The sequence below is a fragment of the Camelina sativa genome, chromosome 20 (assembly GCF_000633955.1).
Source record: "Camelina sativa cultivar DH55 chromosome 20, Cs, whole genome shotgun sequence".
In the NCBI taxonomy this organism is placed as follows: domain Eukaryota; kingdom Viridiplantae; phylum Streptophyta; class Magnoliopsida; order Brassicales; family Brassicaceae; genus Camelina; species Camelina sativa.
In genome coordinates, this window is record NC_025704.1 from 24,474,918 (window position 1) to 24,490,720 (window position 15,803).

The following is a 15,803-nucleotide window of genomic DNA, read 5'->3' on the forward strand; positions in this document are numbered from 1 at the left end:
CCAGCCCAATTCGTGGTCCAAGGTTCCCCACAAAGGCCTTGGCCCATTTTCTATCTCTTTCTCATTCAAACTTTGCATTTATTGCTTTTGTAATTTTCTAGACATCTTGCATGAGCTTGAACTTGAACTTGCAAGTTGTCTAGGGTTTTCTCTCCTCTATCTCGTCCTCCCCTTCTCCTATTTAAAGACCATGTATCTCTTCTTTGTTTTTCATCAAACATTTTAATCAAAAACCTTTCTTTTACTTGTTTGATCTGAGAAGTGTGTAATATCTTCTCAACTTGTTTTCTTCTTAGTGTGTAATATCTAAGTTGGATTCGAGCCTGAAGTCTAAGAGATTTTCATCTCTCTTGGAAGTTCACTTCAATCCCCCTTTTCATCCGCTGCATCATTTCACCATTCTTCATCTTCAATCCGCTGCATAAACCACCCTTTCACCTTCCATTTCGTGGATCCATTGCATCTTCGGTCTCTTGATCTTCATCAGTCCGATCCATCTCCTTCAAAACCTTGCGAGTGTGTTCTTGGGAAGCAGATTCCTCACCAGGAGTCTATTAGCAGACCTCGACGATTACGTGTTGGACAAGCAGACTGCCGATGACCTGATTCTCCACAAGAAAAACACCGCAGAGTGCCCGAGCGATTAGGATGCAATGCGTCTTGAGGCACAATAGCAAGCTCACCTTTCGGTGCTGCAATATCAGAAACAAAAGTTGAAGAACTTGGAGGCAGAGAATTACGAAACGGTCGTGAAGAACTCCAACTTGAAAAATTTCCACAAATTTGTGCTTCAATTGTGAGTGCTTGTTGATGAGCTTCAGCAACTGTAAGAGGATTGAAAAGGTTGATTGTATGGTGAATTTTTTGTTTTAATCCACCAACAAAACGTGCCACAACTTGTTGTTCTGTATCGTTGATATCAACTCTTGTGATAAGCAGAAAAAAATCAGTGGCATATTCTTCAACAGAACGAGGACCTTGATGTAAATTGTGCAAACGCTGAAACAGCAAGTGGTCGTAGTTGTACGGGAGAAACGTCTTGCGCATCTGCTTCTTTAATTTATCCCATGATTCAATTTTTTTTCCCTAATCGAGCTCGAGATGCTTTCAATTGTGTCCACCAAGCGGCCGCTCTATTGCGGAATCGCATAGCTAGCACTAGAACACAACGTTCTAGAGGGACATGTTTGAATTCTAGAATCTCCTCCACATTAACAATCCAATCAAGCAGCTCCTCTACAGCTTGTCCACCATGAAATTCTGGAATTTCAGACTTGAATCCATGTTCCCAACGAAAGTCTTCTTCATCGGCGTGTTCGATCACAGGAAGATGGTGCTTATCATTGTGATTCAGTCCAGCAAAAAGGTTTTCATCAAATTTGTCATCATCTTCTTCTTTCACGACTTCCTCACGTGGTGTGGGAACCTGGCGCGAATTCATAGACGTGATTGCTAACGTGAGGTTAGCAATTTGGGTTTGGAGATCAAAAATTGCTTGACGAGTGATCTCAGCTTCGGTGGGAGGTGTAACTTTCTTTGCTCTCGGAATCGTAACTGGAACGTAGCAAAGCTCTGATACCAACCTGGCGCAGCGTGGGAACCGGATAGATCAGCTCAACCAAGGAACTCGTTAGAATCCTTGCTTGGGACCTACTTCTCATGAGATGAATCTAATTAAATCTGCACAAGGCTTCTTGTTTTGATGAACTTAATCGAATCAAGACAAGGGACAGAGAATAATTTCGTTTGATTAATTATCAAAAAGCTGCATAACAAAGAAGCAATAGCAACACTTATATAGAGAACGATAAAAACCTAGCTACCCAAAGAAAAGGAAGTAATGATAATTCAAAAATAGAAGGTTAACATAACACCCAAAACCCAACGACAAAGAAGAAAAGGAAAATGGTCTTTTATGCAACACTTGATGCAACAGCTGCATCAGGCTTTAAGCATAAAAGTAGAAACATAAGACATTAAGTAGTAGTCCATGAGAATTGTGATACAAATGCCTAAAGGTAGTTTGGAACATGTGAGGTCACGGTTACTTGAAAGCACATCCTTGAGGGACTTGACAGATGATATGTATGTCATGGTCATTAGACTCTTTGACGTTGAAGAGGGAATCATATCCAAGGGTCTCCGAGAGAGAGCTTTGTCAATGATGTGAGTACGGTTGATGGTGCTCAGGTTGAGGGTAATAAAAGGTTTGGTTACGGTTTTTGGAGCAGCTGTGAGACACTTAAAATTTTTGTGGTTACCCCAACTCCAAAGGTTTAGGATCATAATGCCACTAGTCTTCAAATGTTTTGGCGGAGACTTCAAAAAGTTGATAACTTGCAATTTAAATGGTTCGTAGGGCATAAGAGATAATGAAGGGAGCTTGAAGACACATCGGTAACCACAGTTCCGTATGTATTGGATCATAATGCCGACTGTATTCAAGCTACTAACTTCAAAAGCATACTCCCAAGGTGATACTTACAGCAGGTTGTCTAAGGAAACTTTAACCAAACTAGAATCAAAGGTAGTTCATTGTCCAATTGCAGTATTCAAACAAAAAGTTCCATAAATCTACACAAAGATTGGCTAGAGTGGGAAAGCTTGGAGTTCCGATCGTACCTGGATAGAAGCGAAGTAAGCTCTTGTGGGACACCTTGTGTTGATGGGCTCAAAAGCCTTAATGGGCCGAGATTTTGTAAATCCGTCAGTGGATACCCTAGTTTTCCAGATGGAGGCGGAGGATTGCTCATGCGGCGGCCAGGTTGAGACGACATCTGATTCAGGGGATCAGGCATCTCAGTCGCGGGGGAGGATGCTCGGTGAGGATTCATTGCGGGGCTGGAGACATCGGAAGGGGACACAGGGATCTCAAGATCTCCAGGACTCGAGGGCAAAACCAAGGTGAGATGGCCGTCGTGTGCCGTCAACGACTCCACCAGGCAAGGCACCAATGATGGACCAAACGGATCTGCTCCTGCCATCGCTCATACCTGGTCTGAGATCTCCTTCTGGTGAGTCAAGAGCCTAGATCTGAGGGTTGCTGGTTCTTCGGATACCATTTCCGGGTAGGAGGTGGTTTGCGGGTAGGAGCTGCGAAGCCCCAACCAACAGTGGACCTCCTTGGCTTTACAAGCGGCTATTTGATGCATGTTGTTGGTGGGGGTTCGGGAGGAAAATAAAGGAAGCACAAGCATAACTATAATTAAAAAGAAGAAAGAGTATTGAGTACAGGAAACAGGAAGAAGAGATCGTGATATGTCCCGACGCCTGCAAATTTTTCTTTCGCCGGCGTCGGAGAAAAGCAGTGGTGGGAGTTTCTCGATTCTTGTGTCTGAGAGAGAAAAGTCGAGTCAGACAATAGCTAATTTAGCTTTGTAGTGTTTTGTGTGTCTGAAAATGTTTAACCCCCTTCATACATACATACATACATCTCTATATACTTATTTTAACCAATGTTGTTAGAAGTTTAACCCTACTACATATTACAAAAAATGTCATTATATTTTAATTAATTTCATAACTAATTTATATTGGTTTATAAAATAATAAAAATTATTTTCAAAATTATTTAACAGATTTCAATTATTGTTTTAGAAATTTTCGGAAACAAAAAAACTATTCATAACTATTATAAAACTTAATTTTATTTATAAAACTAAGATAAAATATTTGCATCTCTAAATCGTTTAATAATGACATATATATTGTAAAACTAAGTTACAACATTGCTTATATTTAAATATATATAATATTATACCTAATTTATTAGATATTTTTTGCACTGCACATCGATACAATGATATCTTATTAAAATCTAAGGAATCACAAATGTTATATTTTATTCAATATAGTATATACAGTTAAAAAAAATAAAAAAGTTAAATCGAGGTTTCTAAACACGACCGCTTCAATACAGGTTTTGTTTTATTTTTTGGATTTTACCAAATTTAGATAATTCATGGATTTAAACATTATATCATGTACCAAAGTCGGGTTGAAATCAGAGTATCAAACTAGTAAATTAAATGTAAAAGGTTATAAAATGTATAAAGTAGATCAAATAAAACTTTTACTATTATTTATAACTAACAAATTACAGTATATTTTACGTAGATATTTTCCCATGCTATACAACACGGGTAACCATCTAGTATGTATATATAATTCTTTTCATAAAATTTTGATTTAATCTCACAATCATATCAATAAAAGCATAATTTTTCTTTTGCATATGCTATGATTTGGGATTTCAAAACGAATAAAAATTACTTATAAATGATTGTGTGTGTTTTTTTTCAAATTGAGAACTTGCCACTGACTGATAAGGTCTTAATCAGTGTTTATAAAAACACTAGACTTTAAATTTTTTTTCATCGTAAGATTATAAGTATTTATACATGTCAAGGGTGAAGATCCTAGAATAAAGAAGATGTACATGAGTCAAAGATTTAACCTAATCTACTCTAAACGTAAACCAACAAACATAATCGACTTAGTTAAGGAGACGTGAATTTGGCTTCTTAGCACATATGAGGTGTTGAGATATCTATGGCCCATCAATACTCCACCCTCCAAAATAACTTTGTCCACAAATTTCTAGAGAAAAGAACCTGCATCTTCGTGGATAGCTTCTTCCCATCTCCTCTGTCCATGTACGTCTCCATCGCAGCTTGTCCACAGTTAAAGGGTCGCTTCCCATTTCTTTCAAACGAAGACTCCTTAACACGACCAAAGCTCACATGGGATGAAACACTATTATGTTTCTTCACCATCTTCATCTTCTTCATCTCATCATGTAGGCCACGTTGAAGTGTAACAACATCTTCCATGATTGCATATAGAACAACCATATCGCTAGTTTTTTTTGTTTTTTGTTTTTTTTTTAAAAATACTGAAAAATAAAGAGTTTGATACCACAACCATGGTCTGAATCAAACAGAGAAAAATGATTGATACCACAAAAATGGTCCGGATCAAAACCAAGATAGATAGTGGATGGAATGTTGCTTTTGATACCACGAAGTGGTCCAGAACAAAAGCGAGATAGCTTTGATACCAATTGATAAGGTCTCAATCAGAGTTTATAAAAATACTAGACTTTAAATATTTTTCAACATATCTTTCATCAAAAAATTATAAGTATTTATACATGTCAATGGTCAAGATCCTAGAATAAAGAAGATACATTATACATGAATCGAATATTTAACCTAATCTACTATAAACAAAAACAAACAAACACAATCGACTTAGTTAAAAAGACGTGAATTTGGCTTCTTAGCACATATGGGTTATTGAGATATTTATGACCCATCACTGACAAAAAGAAATTATAGATTTTTAACAACTTGATTGAAAACAAGAACTAGCTTTAAGCACAATATTAATGATTGGGTCTAGGAAGGGTACAAAAGAACCAGTTGAGTGACTCATAAGAAGAAGCAATGTTTCGAAACTTGAAAATTGAAATAAAACAACTTACCTCACTCTGTCACAACAAGCATGCCTTTATATTATAGGTAGAACATTTTCTGAAATACAGAATAATCATTGTCTGATTCTTCTAGTTAATGTTGTACTCTTACCTTTATTTTTATATTGATGTGGTTATCATGTGCTTAGCTTCGAACGGGCCAAGTTGGGATACTCTGCTCGTGTCTGAAGAAGTTCTCTGGATCAACCTTTGTTTTAATCCTCACCAATCTGTTGAAATTGTCTTTAAAGTAATTAGCTCCCCATGGTTTAGCTTCTATGAAGTTAACCTTTGAATTGTTTTTGTTCTGTCCCAGGTCTAGATCTCTGTAGTTCACATATGCTTGTCTTGGATTGCTTGAGACATAAGGTGTCATATAACTGTACATCTCTCTGATCCATTTGATTCGTCTGTTTGGTCTCTTCTCGCTGTCTGACCAGCTCCTGTAATATTGAATCATGAAGATGGTTCCTTTCCTATGCGGAAATGGGATCTCTGATTCAGGGATTTTATCCATCATTCCACCGTAGGGAGTCCAGATCACTAAGGCTGCGTCTTCTTCAAGCAACTTCTTCATCATGCCTTTGAGCCCTACAATAGGAATAGGTTCTTTAGCGAAATCTGATTTCGCTTTGAAGTAAACTTTTCCGATCGGTGACTTCGCTTGAAGCAAAATCTCAACAGGAGGAGGAGGGCTAGTTGGGAATCCAGAGTTGTAAATAATGGATTTTATCCAGCTCATTTCTATACAATCCATCTGAGTTAGCCCTAGTTCTGGAAAACCCTTCTTCATAACCTCAAGCAAGGTGCCTTTCTTGCCAAGAAACTGACCTATGTAGGCCATCGTCACAGTCTTGTTTCCATTGTTTCCAACTACGCTAAAGAACACTCGTAAGAAGAGCTCTTCCACAAGCTTGTCCGCAACTCGTTGCCACTTGGAAAGAATCTTGAAACTTGCATCTTGCTCCAATGTTTTCGTGACCGTGAACACGGTTAGGGTTTTAGGAACAGGAACAAGTTTGATCTTCCATGACAAGATTATCCCAAAACTCCCTCCACTGCCTCCTCTAATGGACCAAAACAGATCCTCCCCCATCGCGGCTCTGTCGAGTAATTTACCATTAACATCAACGATCTTTGCGTCAAGAACATTATCTGCAGCAAGACCATACTTCCTCATCAAGGAACCGTATGCACCCCCTGTTATATGTCCACCTATGCCTAAGCTCGGGAACACACCTGCAGGGAATCCATGAATCTTGCTCTTTTCTGCAATTCTACAGTCAACAAAACAAAGATTCAATAGTGAAATATTGTTCACTCTTGTTGCAAGTACTAGTTAAAAATTTGTTACCGAATACTTTGTTACACGTTAATGTGTAACACAAGGTTTACAAACTTATAAACCTCGTTATATAATTTAGAAATGTGATATTTGTATAGAAAACTATAATATATAAAATCAAACGACTTAATTATATTACCTGTAGTAAAGCTCACCAATCGTAGCACCGGATTGAACCCAAGCACTATTGTTTTCAATATCAACATTGATCTGTCTCAATTTCGACAAATCAATCAATATAAACGGTGTCTCGATCTGTGAGACATAAGACACGCCCTCGTAATCGTGACCGCCGCTTCTAACAAGGAAATGAATTCCAAGTTTCTTAGAATAGATGATGGAAGCTTGGACGTGAGATTCGTGAACCGGTTTAAATATGAACCCCGGTTTAGGCATTGAGTTGGTCAAGAACCGTTGGTTTTGAGCCCTTGATTCAAAGACTTCAATGAAGATGGAAGCGTTTCTTTCAGAAGTGAAGAACGTTCTCTCAATTGGGAAACCAACATTTGTGTTTCTTTGGAGACACTCAATGAAACCATCTTGTACGGATGCTGAAGAAGTTGGTGTTATAGTAGCATATAATGAGATACATAGGGAAAAAAACGAGATACAAGAAAATTTAGGAAGTGGTTTTGAAATTCCCATCATTGCAGGTTGCAGCCAATAGTATATGCATGCAAGATAGAAGCCAAATACATTAACTATATAGGCTTCACGCTTCAATATGGAACTAGACAACTAGTTGTTTTTTTCTTTTTTCTTCTTCTTCTTCTTGTCAACGAAGAAATGAGTTTACATTTTTTTTTTCTAAATATAAATGATTGTTATATATAAAATCAGATCCACTGATTTTTGTTTTTTATTTCTACACTCAACGATATTAGGTGGAAAATGATAGGAGCGTGACCACCAATTTTCACGTGTTTTGAAAACGTTAAAATACATCGCATTAAGATGGAAAAAAATGTAAAAAAATCATATGGTTTCAAGTTGTTTCAAATTCACCAGGATTTACTTTATTGTAACATAAAATCAGACAGAAGAAAAGAAAAAGTAGTTTACTTTACTTGTGATCCCGTGATAAAATAGTTTTAGACATTGGAAAAACATGTAATTTGACAAGTATGGCAACAGATAGCAAAACAATGTCAAGTAGGTGAATCTAAGATTCTAAATCCGAAATATATGATTAATGATAAAAATCTTAGATGGTTTTTCGATTTTAAGAGATTAAAATATTTATGTTTTGTAAGTTTGCCAGCTAAATGTAATATAGATATGCTTATTTTGGTTATCAAATGGTAGCAATATTAGTACATATCACTATATTGCATGACCAATTATCTTCATTTTTGTGTATATATATATATATATATATATAGAAGTGATTCTAACAAAATCTGATGAATTAAGAGAAAAAAACACATATGTATAAGTTTGTGTAAACAAGTTTATTAGTTTAGAGAAATATTTAATAAAAACCTACAGTTTGAGAGTATTATCAAGTATCAATTTTTATAAGACAAAAGCAAGATTAAAATACTTAAAATTTATATCCAAAAGTTTTATTGTCATCTTAAATAAGACATGGATGAAAGCCGGTTTACAAAAATTCAAATAAAATAATTCATTCAGATAACTTGATTCCCTGTCATTCAGATAACTTAATTCAAATAAGATAATTTCATTCAGATAATCTGATAAAAATTAATTACAACCTTAAAAATCTTTATAATTTTTGTTAAAAATTATTTAAGGTTTATGTGGGGGTCCGAGAAAATAAATGTTCTAAATTATCTCGGAAATTAGAGTGAAATCAGTTAATTTCACTAGGTTTATTAAGTTGGTCAATTTATTAATTAAACAAAAAATGGTTTAATTAATTATTTGTTTAGCTAAATCTTGATTTGGTTAAAAATTTAGGCCTGGACATTCGGTTTTTTCGGTTTAATGGGTTTGGTTTAATCGGTTTTTTAGTTTTTCGGTTATCTAAAAATCTTGCCGAATTAAACCGAATAAAAATTTGGTTCGATTTATTCGGTATTCGGTTTATTCAGTTCGGCTATCTGCTCTAAATTCTATTCCAAATAGAACCGAATTAACAAAAAAATTCGGTTCATTCGGTTAACCGAATTAAAATTACAATTATGCGTCCTCTAAGAAACGCATAGATACAAGCGAGAAGCCGTATCAAGGTTATAGAAATTTACCATGTACAAACAATCAGTGGCGGACCCAAGAAATTTTTTTAGGTGGGTCAATAATTTTTTTAAACAGTTGAAAAGAAAAAAAAACAACTTTTTAATGTGGTAATGGGGAATCGAACTCGGGTTTGGGGTGTCACACTTAGAGGGGAAAACCAACTTGGCTGCAGAATCTTCAAGAGTTTATATGCAAAACTACATATTTCAATAATTTAACCAGGTCAGTTGACCCACCTATTTCCTATGTAGGTCCGCCATTGCAAACAATAAAACAAATGAAAAAGGATTTAACATCAGACCGAACAAATCCGAGTTTCCAACACAAAAACTCGGGGTTGCAACCAGAGTTGGCGCTACATCTCTTAAGGACGCTTATCTTCTTCTCCATCTTACACCCCGGGGTTGCAAGTTGCAACCACCAACGGAAGGGGGAAAAGGGATGGAGTCGTTGTGGTTGTTCAGATAGTTCAGTGGTGGTGATAGAGGAAGGGAGAGTGAAGCTTCGGTAGTGGCGAGAGAGTAGAGAAGGCTGAGGTTGATTTCGGTCGAGAAAGGAAAGGGTATCAAGTCGATGTTGTGTTGATATGCTCATGTCATTGTGTGTTGACGACATTTGTTGTGAGTAGAATGACAAGGAGTTTGTTTTTATGCTTATTTTTCCGTTACGGCTTTGTGGTTGTTGCTTCTTTAACCTCAAGAATCATAGATCTACGGAATCCACTAGAACAAATGCTCAAGCTCGAGCTTTGTCTCTCTACAACTGTTTCTTCTTCTCTCTCACTTTCTCTCTCAAGAATCTAACAACCTTTTTCTAATGAGGAAGATGAATGATATATGAAGAAGATAAAAAACAAAGAGAAAAGAGACGATTGACTTCTGTTAGTCGCAGTCGGTCTTGATCAGCCCACGTGTCACAATCTGGACCGTTTATCCACCAAGCTGAAACCTTCTATACTCATTAGAGTCTTCGCCACACTTAGTATAAACGTCATAATACCACAAAACCTCCCCTTGACGTTTATACGACTTGTTCTAGTCTTCCTCTGGATTCTTACTCTGGTACCTGAACACACTCGTTCACCACACTCGTTCACCTGACTTCATATCTTCTGAGTAAACCCACTCAGCTGTTACTGGAGCTTCAGCTCCAAACTAGTTCTTAGTAACTCTGAGTAGTTCCGAAGCTTCTTGGAACTTACCCACTGGCAATACCTTAGTGAAAATATCCGCTGGATTGTACTCTGTTGCAATCTTCACCACTTGCACTACTCCGTCGCTGATCAACTCCCTGATAAAGTGATACTTCACGTCAATGTACTTGGTTCTATCGTGATACACAGCATTCTTCGCCAAGGCTATGGCACTCTGAGAATCACTATGAATCTTTACTGATCCTTGATCGTATCCAAGCTCATTCATAAGACCTTTCAGCCAAACTGCTTCTTTCGCAGCTTCTGCCAAGGCCATGTACTCAGCCTCTGTAGATGACAGCGACATTACCTTTTGTAGAGGCGATCTCCGACTGATAGTGTTACCTCCCAAAGTAAACACCATTCCTGTAATAGACCTTCTCCTGTCCTTATCTGTAGCATAGTCCGAGTCACAAAACCCTTGCAGTATGAACTCTCCTTCCTTCTTATTGCACAGTTTCCTCTCCAGAGCTCCATGAATATACCTTAGAATCCACTTCACTGCTAACCAATGATCTTTCAAAGGTTTACTCATAAATCTGCACACCAGACCAACTGCATAAGCCAAATCCGGTCGAGTTCCAATCATCGAGTACATCAAACTTCCTACTGCACTCTAATACAGAACCTTCATCATCATATCTTCTTGCTCCAGGTGCTCTTCCTCTGCAGCTGCTCTCAACTTGAAATGTGCTCCCAGAGGTGTATCCACACAATTCACTTGGTCCATTCTGTAGTTACCCAATACCTTCGACAAATACCCTGTTTGAGATATATGAAGTGTACCTTTCTGCCTATCCCGTGTGATCTCCATTCCCAGTATCTTCTTAGCATCTCCTAAATCCTTCATTTCAAACTCTGAACCCAAAAGAGCTTTCAGCTTGCCAACTTGTTCCTTGTCCTTCGAAGCTATGAGTATATCATCCACATACAGTAATAGATAAATATACTCACCACTTGATAACCTCCTGAAGTAGATGCATCAGTCATATTTACTCCTTTCATACCCATTACTCTGCATGAACTCATCAAATCTGTTGTTCCACTGCCTTGGAGACTGTTTAAAGCCATACAGTGACCTCTTCAGGAGACACACCTTCTCTGGGTACTTGCTATTGACATAACCTTCTGGTTGATCCATATAAATGGTCTCCTCCAAGTTACCATGTAAAAACGCTGTCTTAACATCCATTTGTTGAAGCTCCATATCAAAATGTACCACCATCGAAAGAACAAACCTTATAGACACGTGCTTAACAACCGGTGAGAAGATCTCCTGATAATCTATGCCCTCTTTCTGTGAATATCCCTTAGCCACTAACCTTGCTTTAAACCTAGGACCTTCGACTCCTACGATCCCTGCTTTCCGCTTGAAAATCCATTTACATCCTATCGGCTTCTGGGTTTCAACTCTATCAACTAGCACCCACGTATCGTTCTTCAGCAGTGACTGCATCTCTTCATTTGATGCTTCCATCCACTTATCACCATCTGGATCATTGACCGCATCTTGAAATGATCTCGGTTCAACAATGCCACCATCTTCAGTAACCAAATAAGCATACCCTGACGTTTCAGTTAGAACCTGATCCAGGGTCTCCTTGCTAGTTTCATAGTCTTGCAGTCTTTCCGGAGGTTTAGTCTGTCTTCTCACACGATCTCTCGCCAGTTGATAGTTGTCAGTTACAACTTGACCATGACTGACTGACTCTGCTACCTCCCCTTGAACCACTGAGCCTTTGTCCCTGTTATTACCTGCACATTCAAAACTAGACACCTTATTAGTATCAAAAAAAGTTTCTGAGGACATACCTGGCAACACCTCTGATATGACATCCTTGTACAGAACATCTTCTCTGAAGACCACATAATGACTAACAACACATTTTTCTTCTTCGAGAAGCCACACTCTAAACCCTTTTACTCCTTCTGGATATCCTGTAAACACTCCTTTCTTAGCTCAAGGATCTAACTTGCCCTCAGTAGAATGAACATAGGCAACACACCCGAATCTTCTCAAACCGGAGTATCTAATAGACGATGAAGACCACAGTTCTTCAGGAATTTAAAACTCGATAGCTGTCGATGGTGATCTGTTGATCAGATATACTGCAGTTGAAGCCGCTTCCGCCCAGAACTTCTTTTCCAACCCACTCTCGCTAAGCATACTTCTAACCTTGTTCATGATGGTCCGATTAAGCCTCTTAGCAATCCCATTTTGTTGGGGTGTATAAGTACACGTCCTGTGTCGAACTATTCCTTCCCTTTTACAGAACTCATCAAATTTGTGATTGCAGTATTCTAACCCATTATCCGTCCTTAGTCGCTTTACTTTCCTTTCACTATGCACCTCAACCATCTTCTTCCATTCAACAAACTTGTTGAACGCTTCGTCTTTGGTCCTAAGGAAATAAATCCAAACATTTCTTGACCAATCATCAGTGAAGCTAATAAAGTATTGGCTTTTGCCCAAACTAAAAGGCACACTCGGTGATCCCCAAAGATCTGAGTGAATATAGTCCAGCTTTTCCTTGGTAACATGTTGTGCAGCACCGAAACTTGATTTGTGTGTCTTCCCTACAATACAATCCTCACAAAACTTTATTTCTGACATCTTGTCACTTCTGAAATAGCCTTTCTTTGCCAATACCTCCAAAGCTTGTTGACCAATATGCCCCATCCTACTGTGCCACAGCTGTGTTCGATCCGGACCACCTGACATTACCATCAACGCTTCTGACAGTCTTGCACGTCCTTGAAGAATATAAAGAGACAACCTCCTGTTGCCTCTCATAACTACTGTTGAACCTTTTAACACCTGTAAAACTCCATTACCTCCTACAAATTCACATCCCTTAGCCTCTAAGCTACCCATGGATATAAGATTCCTGGTAATATCCGGCATATACCTGACCTCCTGCAACACAAACCCTGAACCGTCTGCATTGTCAAACCTAACACTGCCAATGCCTTTCACTTCTGCGTAGGAGTTGTTCGCCATCCTCACTCTACCATAACTCATCTCTCTAAACTCTGTCAAGTAGTCTCTCCTTGAAGTCATATGGAACGAACACCCTGTATCCATTATCCACTCATCCTGGTCCGACTTGTCCTCACCAATGTTAACTTCTGATGCCACCAATCCTAGCAGTTCTTGATCATCAGCTTTGACCAGAGCAGTCTCTCCCTTCTCGCTTGATTGAGACTGATTCTTGTTCCTCTCAAGCCACTTATAACATTGCCTTTTAAAGTGTCCTTCCTTCCCACAAATCCAGCAGATCTTCTTTCCTTCTCTGGATTCGAACCTCGAACCACCACTGTTACCTTGACCTGTTTGGCTTGTCGAACCTCTTGTGAGAATCTTTCCTTGAACATACAAGCCTTCACCAGCTTGACCAGATAACCAAGATTCATCTCGCAACTCCAACTCCTTTGACTTAGCAGCACTGATAACATCTTCCATCTTTATGCCATCACGTCCATACTTCAGCGTCTCCTTCAACATATCATACTTCTCTGGTAGAGAGCTCAAGATCAAGATTGTCTGAACCTCATCCGGAACCTGAATCTGAAGATTGTTCAGATCTGATATCATCTTCAAGAATTCGTCTATATTCTCGTCCAGTGATTTTGAATCCTGCATCCGGTAGTTGTAAACCTTGAGTTGAAGATAAACGCGATTTGGTAAAGACTTCACCAGATACAGATGCTCAAGCATAGACCATGCTTCCGCTGCAGTTGTACACTTGTCAATCTTCCTTAACACCTTATCTCCCACATTGAGTAAGATAATATCCATCGCCTTCCCACTGCAACTAACTCTCTCCTCTTCATCCTCGATCCACTTCTTCTTTACCGCTGGATCCGTTTCATCTTCCTTAAGCTGTGGAGCTACATCTTCTTGCTCCGTCAAAACATCCTTTAAACCTAGAATCCTATGATGAGCAAACATTTGTGTCTTCCACAAAGAGAAATTGCCAGATCCATCGAACACTGAGATCTTGAGCTTCGTATTCTTCATGCTTCAATCAGATCTCGAACAGATACTCCAAGCGCCAAGCTCTGATACCAATTGTTGCTTCTTTATCCTCAAGAATCTTAGATCTACGAAGATTGATCTCTCTCTCTCTCTCTCTCGATCTCTCGTTTGTGAATGTTTGAACAGGAAGCGTAAAGGACACAAAGAGTTTTACGAGTTCGGATCCTAAGGTAGGATCCTACGTCTCGCCGGAGTAAGCTCCGGAATCCACTAGAACAAATGCTCAAGCTCGAGCTTTCTCTCTCTACAACCGTTTCTTCTTCTCTCTCACTTTCTCTCTCAAGAATCTAACAACCTTTATCTAATGAGGAAGATGAATGATATATGAAGAAGATAAAAAACAAAGAGAAAAGAGACGATTGACTTCTGTTAGTCGCAGTCGGTCTTTATCAACCCACGTGCCACAATCTGGACCGTTTATCCACCAAGCTGAAACCTTCTATACTCATTAGAGTCTTCGCCACACTTAGTATAAACGTCATAATACCACAGTGGTGGTAGGGTCGTCGGACTCGTGAGGAAGAGAACCAATATGGGCCTTGGAGTCACCTTAGTTATGATGTGGCTGTGAGTTGGTATCAGAATAAAGAGGGAGACAGGGAGAAAAGATAAATTCGTGAGTTGTGGGGAGGAGAGAGAACGTGTTTTGGCGGAGGTGGTGGACCACCAGTGGTTCTGTACAGCCCTACCATGGCTGTGGGAAGCTTCTTTGATGGTGGGAAAACAGAGCTGAAGAGGAGAAAGAAAGTGAAAGAAGGTTGGAGATAAAGGCAGTGTGGAGGAGCCGACTTTGGAGGCTCGCCAGCGCCGGATCTGACATTGGTTCAGAAAGGTGAAGTTACCGGCGTAATATACCAAGAGTGCATAGCAATTGGCGGATTGTTATTCGAAGTTAAATTGAAGGAGTTATGCGTGTTACTTCCTGGACAAGTAATCGCTGAAACTCTGAAAATCTGGGTTAAGTATGAACCCTAGAAACTGTTAGAATTACGGAATCAAGACTTGAGAGAGAGAGAGAGAGAGAATCGTAAGAACACAAAGAATAAGAGAAAAGAATATGACTTAGATTAGACAATTACAAATGTGTGTTATTACAAAACAGTATAGAGCCGTTAGGGAAGAATTAATGAGGAAAGGGACATAAAGGAGTCTTCTCTTAGACGAGGTAATAGTGAAAGCGACGGCTCCTATGTTGACTTTTCTTAACGGTCACATGTGACTCTCTTCCACCAACCACTTGAGATATTTTGTGTCTCTCTTTCTCGATCCTTCTTCTCTTCCAATACAATCTCCTAAGGCCTCATTTCTTCTCCCATGTAGATGGATCGCAGCCCATTAGCTCACACTTGTACGGACGGTTGTACGGTCGGTTGTACGGACGGTTGTACGGACGCCCTTGTCACATAGTCANAATCTCCTAAGGCCTCATTTCTTCTCCCATGTAGATGGATCGCAGCCCATTAGCTCATACTTGTACGGACGGTTGTACGGTCGGATGTACGGACGGTCGTACGGACTCCCTTGTCACATAGTCCTACTCTCCCTTGAT

At 39.0% G+C, this 15,803-nt stretch overlaps 2 protein-coding genes across 2 annotated transcripts in view; one reads left to right on the plus strand and one right to left on the minus strand.

Annotated features, from left to right (window-relative positions):
* Nucleotides 1-601, plus strand: part of LOC109131242 — a 10,189-nt gene extending 9,588 nt beyond the window's left edge. Inside the window, exon 4 of the mRNA XM_019241939.1 lies at nucleotides 488-601. Within this exon, the coding sequence (XP_019097484.1) occupies nucleotides 488-601 (114 nt within the window). The remainder of the gene's footprint in view (nucleotides 1-487) is intronic.
* Nucleotides 5,512-7,606, minus strand: LOC104771602 (berberine bridge enzyme-like 5). The gene is made up of 2 exons (XM_010496151.1): nucleotides 6,961-7,606; nucleotides 5,512-6,753 (listed from the first exon to the last, which is right to left on the minus strand). Exons 1-2 carry the CDS (start codon nucleotides 7,467-7,469, stop codon nucleotides 5,622-5,624), a joined length of 1,641 nt encoding a protein of 546 aa, XP_010494453.1. The 5' UTR covers nucleotides 7,470-7,606; the 3' UTR covers nucleotides 5,512-5,621.